Source organism: Lactuca serriola, chromosome 2 (genome assembly GCF_051521515.1).
Source record: "Lactuca serriola cultivar US96UC23 chromosome 2, Lser_US96UC23_V15, whole genome shotgun sequence".
Classification (NCBI taxonomy): Eukaryota; Viridiplantae; Streptophyta; class Magnoliopsida; order Asterales; family Asteraceae; genus Lactuca; species Lactuca serriola.
The window spans coordinates 5,653,608-5,661,225 of NC_136409.1; the positions used below are offsets into that span (position 1 = coordinate 5,653,608).

A 7,618-nucleotide genomic window follows, 5' to 3' on the forward strand; every position below is an offset into this window, starting at 1 on the left:
GTGTTTGTAAGCCATTAGAGGAGTGACATTTGTGACTTTAGAAGCTCCAAGATAACAAGATCAACAAGGAACTCAAAGGTATGATTCTAGATCTGTTTCAATGTTGTTATTTAACCTAATTAGCCATTAGAAGTCTTGGATTCAAAGCATGTTTAATTAGAAAGCCTAGATCCAAGCATTAGGGTTTTGCATGCGCACATAGGAAAGTTCTTATGGCTAAAACCCATCACTTGTAACATCCATAATAATCATGAAAATTTTAAACTTTTTAAATACAACCCAAATCCATAAAGTGTTTACAAAATAGTTTTCAAAACATTTCCGACATTAGAGTTTTTCAAAATCATAAAGCATAACAAGAGGATATGTACGGTCATGCATTCGCCATCCCGCGGTCATCCAAAGTATCTGAAACAGAACCTAAAACTATAATCCAATGCTTAGTGAGTTCCCCTAAAGTACAAACACACAAACAAATACCATATACAATAACAACATGCAATGTGTCCACGACTAAAAGACTGATTACCCCTGAGCCTACAACATAATTGTTCATTTTGAAATTAATTGCTATAAAAGGACATAAAAAAGGGAAAATTGGAATTTTAGGTCATTTCGCGGAGGGTATAGGTAACTCCGCATAGACCCTATGCGAGCGACCTATCCCCTCTGCGGAATGGATCTTCATCATTTCAATTAAATATTAGGTCGTTTCGCGGAGGGTATAGGTCACTCTGCGGAGCGCCCTCTACGGGATGAGATATCCCCTCCGCGGAATGTATCTTCACCATTACAATTCCATTTGCGCCTATTTGTAGGTTAGTTCAACCATTTCAATTCCATTTGCGCCTATTTGCAAGTTATGAACTGCATATTCATACCATTTTAATCCTAAATCTAAGCAATATGAAAAGGGAAACATTAATCTAAAGAACGTGAAAACGGATTACCTGGGAGTCGTATCCATCGGCGAAAATGTTGGGGAAATGCCGATCCATTTGCTGTCGTCGGAAAATGTTGTCCGACGGAGGGTTTCAGTCGATGTTGGAAGAAAGGGCTGCTGACGAGGGTTGTTGTCGATTTCGATGTGGAAACGCAGAAAAGCAGATTGAAGTCAAGGGATTAGACTGGGGACCAAAGTGGAGACCCGATTTTACAATGAGAGGAGGGGCGAATTTACAAAAATACTTTGATTTCGCGGAGCATTCGTCAGTCCTCGGAGCCCATAGAGGGGAGCTCCGCCAAACGTATGTAAATTTTTGTTTTTTGTGACTAAATTTTGAAAAAAAAAAAACGAAAAAAAATATCTATATAATGTATTTTCCTTTAAAAATAATAGAGTAAGTTACACGAATGGTCCCTATGGTTTAGGATAATTTGCGCGTTTGATCCATAACTTATTTTTTTAACATGGAAGATCCTTTCTATTTATTTTTGTTACGCGTTTGGTCCCTATCTTACCTAAAAAGACTATTTTTCACTCGATTTGTTAATTTATTTAAATAAACACAATGCTAACCCCAACCCTTTCACCTCATCTTACCTATCTCATCATTTTTCCTTATTTAAATTATAGTCTTTTTAGGTAAGATAGGGACCAAACGCGTAACAAAAACAAGCAGTAGGAACCAAGCGCGTAACAAAAACAAATAGTAAGGACCTTCCGAGTTCAAAAAATAAGTTAGGGACCAAACGTGAAAATTATCTCAAACCATAGGGACCATTCGTGTAATTTACTCAAAATAATATCACCAGTCAAGAATTGCCGCGTACGCGTCACCAGTCAAGAATTTCTGACGGCAAGTGGAGCCACCACAATGGTCACCATTGGCCATGGGAATGGTCTTTGGCTCAAGGGAGTGGTAGACTCTACTTCATCTTCAGCTTTGAGAGCTCGACTCCCTTGGTCTTATACACTTGGTCTTGTGCACTTACATCGCTTTTTATTTTCTTTCTCTTTTCTTCACACTGTCGCCTCCTTGCTCCAAATCCTTTGACCGGTTCCAAGAAGCCTCCATCGCCACCCTCTTTCTTCCCCATAGCCACTGCCGCCGCCCCCCTCCTTCCCCGCAGTAACGGTAAGTATTCTGATGGTTTTAACTCATCGATTTCAGTGTTTTGCGTGATCGATTTCTGGAATTTCTAATATTTTGCTTTTTGGTCAATAATTGAAGTGAATTTCCATTTTTTTTAGACAATTTCTGATCTTTCGCTTTTGATCGATTTCCACAGTTCCTATTTTTTAGGTAACTGAAGGCAATTTCTGATCATGTCAACCTGACTCGTGAAGCCAGAGGAAGAACAAACAGGAGATGATTTGATCTTTATAAGAGATTTTGTTTTAAAGTCAAACGCTTAGTTTTGATGTGGATACAAAAGCTTTTTAATAATCAATTGCTGATTACAAAAACTTTGTACTAATAGATACTACAAATGGAATGAAGTTTGCTCTAGAGTTTGCAGAGAAATCCATACACACACAAAAAAAAAAACATTTCTAGTTGTTTTGATGTTCAAAATCAAGTTATAACTTTTTTTTTTGAAAAAAGGAAGTGGTAGTTTTTAGGGTAAAGGGTCAGTGCTCACTAACAATGAGTTCTGTTATTTATTCACTGCTGGAGATGACCAGTAACAATGACCCTATGTATTCTTTTCCTTCCTCTAACCAATACCCTTACACTAACCCTATTACTCCTCCAACGTATCCTTCAAATTACCAGTACCCATCTGGAGCATACTACCTACCACCTCCCCGAACTGCAGTACCCTTTCCTGCACCATATGATCAGCACCACGTCATGGGTATGGACCCTTCAGCACGGGCATTCGTTGGTGCTTGGTATCCTTCTTGCGGGTATTGTGCGCCCATAATGGAGATCGATGTTCATATCAAGAAAGAAACCTTGAAGATCGTGCCCGATCAAGAAGATCCTGAAAAATTTCTTGTTGAATTCACTTTTGATGCCTTTGTTGCTTGCAGGTAAGATCTTTCTTCTTATATATGTATAAACCTTGAAGATCATTGCAATTTTTTTTTTTTTTGTAAACATCTTTCCGGTTATGAACCTTGTAGATATTTACTCTGTTTTATGTAGTGTGAACCGACTGATAATATATGTGTATGATAATCGGTTTTATGTTGTTCTCCTCGCAGCATTACCCTCTCTTTCTTTGAAGAATTAGGGGAGGACATGAGTCCAACAATAGAAGACCTGCTTCCATCAATTACAGTGGATTTCCCACAAGGTTTTGGCCAGAAATTCAGACAAAAGTCCGGGACTGGAATTGACCTTAGACTATATCGGGTAAATGATTACACAGAGGTATACCATTTACAAATTAAGGCACAAGAAAGTCGATGCATATCAGAAGATGGAAGTATGATTAGTGGAATTATTATTTCCCAATTTACTCTAGCAGAGTTTGAGAAGGAGAAGGATGAATGCCAGGTTAGGGTTACAAGCCAGTTCTTAAAGGTGAACAATGTGGAGTATGATATCGGTGGATGTGGTATTTATTTTTGGAATGATCCTGGTGAACAATATCGTAAAATTGGGAAGTTATTGGTTTCTAATATAAAAATTGGGATGGGGAGTAGTGGTACGATTGTATTTAAGGGAAGTTATGATGATAGGGAAGTTGCTGTGAAAAGGATTGTGAAGGAACATTATGATGTTGCAATGAACGAGATTGCAAATCTGAATGCATGTGATTGGCATCCTAATATTGTTAGGTATTATGGTGTGGAGAAGGATCAAGATTTTGTTTATGTTGCTCTTGAGAAGTGTGTATGTAGCTTACATGATTTGATATTGTCACATGGTAATTTGGGTGTGCAATTGGAACCCACAACAGATGTTTTTAAGGATTTGAAATTGTGGAAGCCTAATGGGTATCCTTCATCTACTTTGTTGAATTTAATGAGGTTAGACCTTTTTTTTTTTTTTTTTTTTTCCTTCCAGTTAAGTGATATCTGGTTAAATGATGATTAAAAGATATGTGATAAAATCATCGAAAACATGGGAAAATGGAAGGAAATAACTAAGGGGTGAATGCAAGAAATAGCGATGTACTTTTTTTTTTGTTATATTAGCTTACTTTTTTTCTTTCTATTTCAACATTGTACTTTCGTTTTTTTCTTATTAGTACATTGTTCTTTAAAAGATTTACCCAGTTATAGTATTGTACTTTACATTTTCTTTATTAAGACATTGTTCTTTGAAAAAACTACTTTGTTGTAGCAGTGAAAATTGCTTTGTATTTAACATTGCTATAATTTGGTAAAATTTTCAAAAGTACAATGTTGTAATAGCATGAAACGAAAATAGGATGTTATATCAAACAAATAGATGAAAATACATTGCTATTTCTTGCATTTAATCCAAAGTAAATCAAACAATGGTCTAATCTGTTAAGTAAGTCTCATTTCCCTAAATCTCTATTAAGTCGTTCTTTCTCTACTAAGTAAAATAGACATACTCATATATGGATTAATTACCATATCAATCCATGCTCTCATCAAGTCAAATAGAACCAGTAACTTATCTTGTAGCCTTTTGGGGGCGATAGGTGCAACATTTCTAGAATTTATTTTAAACTCATTATATCTTTATGGCAAATGTGAATTTCAGGGACACGGTTAGAGGACTTGCCCATTTACATGAACTTAAAATCATTCATCGTGACTTAAAGCCTCAAAATGTCTTAATACAAAAATATACTTATATCTGTGCGATGGTCTCAGATATGGGTATTAGCAGACGCCTAGCTGCAGATAAATCTTCATTAACCAAAAGCACAACTGGTAACTTTTCTTTATCATTATGATACATTACTTTACTATATTTGAATGGAAAAAATAGAAATTGCAATATAGTTTCTAATTTATGTCATTGTACTTTTTTTTTTCTTATTACAATATCGTACTTTCAAATAATTCCTTATTAAAGCATTGCACTTTAGAAAATTTACCCATGCTAGTGATGAGATTGCAATTATTACGGCATGGCACAAATTAACATGTTTTTATGCTATGTCCTTCTCCACATAGGACGTACATGTGTGATATCATACCGACGTAGCAAAAAATTGTAACGTTTTATTATAAAAAACTGTCAATATTAGCCATGAAAGAAATATAGCTAAGATGAGAGAGAAAGGACAGGTTTTTGTAAAATTAAATATAAATTTCATTTGATATGTCGATTTCATCAATGATGATCTAAAACGCATCCTATATGGGCAGTTTTTTAACTATAAATTATATGACACGTGACACGTCGGTAGTTGTGTAACATGTGGCACATCATCGTAATTGTAATCTGATTGCTGTGATGGGTATGTAAAGTGAAATTCTCTGATGAGGAATAATCAGTGTTGTAATGAGAAAAAATTGGAAAGTGTATTGTTATGTCTTGTATATCTTAAATAACTGTAGGGATCAAATTTTTTTTTTAATCTTTATTTAATTTTCGTTTAGGGAGCACCGGGTGGAAAGCACCCGAACGACTACGGAATGAAAGACAAAGGCGTTCTGGGGATTTATTCAGTCTTGGGTGTCTGTTTTCCTTCTGTATCACTGGTGGTAAACACCCGTATGGTGATGCAATTGAGCGTGATATAAATATTTTGAACGGAAAGAGATATCTATCATCCGTAGAAAAGATTCCGGAAGCCTTTGATCTTATCTCTCGTCTCCTAGATCCTGATGCAGAATCCAGGTATGATTTTGTATTGAATTCTTTCCAACAAACATGATAAAGTATGGTGAACGTGGTTTAAATATCAAAAATACCATTTATTTTAATGATTGCATTAAAATAAACATGTTGACTGATTGCATGTTTTAATGATTTGAAATTGCATTTATTTTATTATTGGCAAAATACAGAAAAGTCATTTAAACTTTTTTATAACTATTTATTGTTGATAAACATGTTGACTGATTGCATGTTTTCTTTATCCTCGGTACTCTATTTTGATGTGGCAAAGCGCAAAATACTAAAACGTCACAACGTACTTTCATCATCTTATTGATTTAATCACTCAACTGAGTAAACTATTATATTATTTGAACGTTATAAAAACCATTTTTTTCTTGTTACTCTGTTTTTGATATGGCAAAGGCCAAAATTTGAAAAAACACCATGCAGGTTAACCATTTTTAGCTACTGATCTATTATTATAGTTATCGTAAAGAATAAACAGTTCAGCAGCTAAACTTAAAAAATGGTAAAAGTACTTTTTGTGTTTCTGTATTTTGCCTCTTTTGAAAACCGCTGACTGGGAAAAATGATTAAAAAGGTATAATTAATGGCTTATTTACTACAAAAAATTGTACGGCAGCTAAATCGATAAAATGGTGGCAGTACATTCGTTTTTTCTTCCTTTTGCCTTTTTACAATACCAGTAATCAAGAGAAATGTTTTTTTTAAATGGTCAAACTGTATAGTTTTTTAATTACCACAGAAACTAGTTAATTCACCAAATCGATTCAGCTTTTTCTGTATTTTCGCTTTTTCTAAAACCCGGTAAACACAAAAAATGAACTTTATGAAAGGTCAAAAAATGTACAGCGATTTGATTACTACATATGATTTATTAAAGGACCAAATCAATTAAATGGTGAAAATATGTTATGGTTTTCCTATATTTTGCCTTTCTTCAAGACCAGGTACCCTGAAAATGTGCTTTTTTGAATAGTCAGATGAAGTATAATGGTTTAATCACTAGAGAAACCTGTTAAGTAACTAAATTGATGAAATCGCTGAAGTCCATTGTGCTTTTCTGTATTTTACTCTTTCGTTTTCAAGAGATTACACATGTGCATTTTTTCTTATTCAGGCCAAAAGCCACAGAAGTATACAACCACCCTCTATTCTGGGACCCTGAAAAACGTATCTCCTTCCTTCGTGACTCAAGTGACCACGTAGAACCAAAAGACACTGATTCTAATCTCCGAAAATCACTCGAAGACATCAAGCATTACAAGGACTGGAACCAAAAATTAGACAAAACACTCATCACAGACATCGAGAGTTGGAGAGCGTACAACTATAACAGCGTGCGTTGTTTATTACGAGCCATAAGAAACATATATGGTCACTATGGTAAACTCTCAAAAGCGTCGCAAATGTTGTTTAAGAATGACCCCACAGAAGTCGAAGGATATTTTAGCCACCGGTTTTCAAAACTTCTTATGGATGTCTATGAAGTTTTGAAAAAGAATTGTGTGAAAGGTCAGATTCATGATAAGTATTATAAACAATATCAGTTTTAAGTTTTATATTTATGGAAAATGTCAATGTACTTTATTTCCTGCCCTTAGGCTAAATGTTGTAGATAGCAATGTATTTTTATTAATTTGTGTATTGTAACATTGTTTATGTTATTTTCATTTTTTTAGTAAGGCTTTGTTTTTGCCATAAAAGTCCTTAAGTTTGTTAGTTTTATGCGGTTTTTCCCAGTAAAGATTTTGTGTGGTACTGCCTAACATTTGGGTCGTTTCTCTCACGTTAGCCATTTAGCGGATCAAGGAACGGTCATTTGGCAACACTCCCTCTCATTAGAAATGAGACTATAAAAAGGGTCCCTTGTTGGGTTTTATTCAAAATTACTC

General features: G+C 34.8%; 1 protein-coding gene across 2 annotated transcripts; it reads left to right on the plus strand.

Moving 5' to 3' along the window:
* Window positions 1-1,798: 1,798 nt before the first annotated feature.
* On the plus strand, window positions 1,799-7,408 carry LOC145085911 (serine/threonine-protein kinase/endoribonuclease IRE1b-like). Of its 2 annotated transcripts, none has more exons than XM_079023600.1 (6): window positions 1,799-2,078; window positions 2,233-2,980; window positions 3,155-3,925; window positions 4,632-4,804; window positions 5,480-5,720; window positions 6,844-7,408. In XM_079023600.1, exons 2-6 carry the CDS (start codon window positions 2,592-2,594, stop codon window positions 7,277-7,279), a joined length of 2,010 nt encoding a protein of 669 aa, XP_078879726.1. In that variant the 5' UTR covers window positions 1,799-2,078; window positions 2,233-2,591; the 3' UTR covers window positions 7,280-7,408. The 2 variants fall into 2 exon arrangements, with proteins under 2 accessions (XP_078879726.1, XP_078879727.1); XM_079023601.1 differs by having other exon boundaries at window positions 2,247-2,980.
* The last annotated feature ends 210 nt before the right edge of the window (window positions 7,409-7,618 follow it).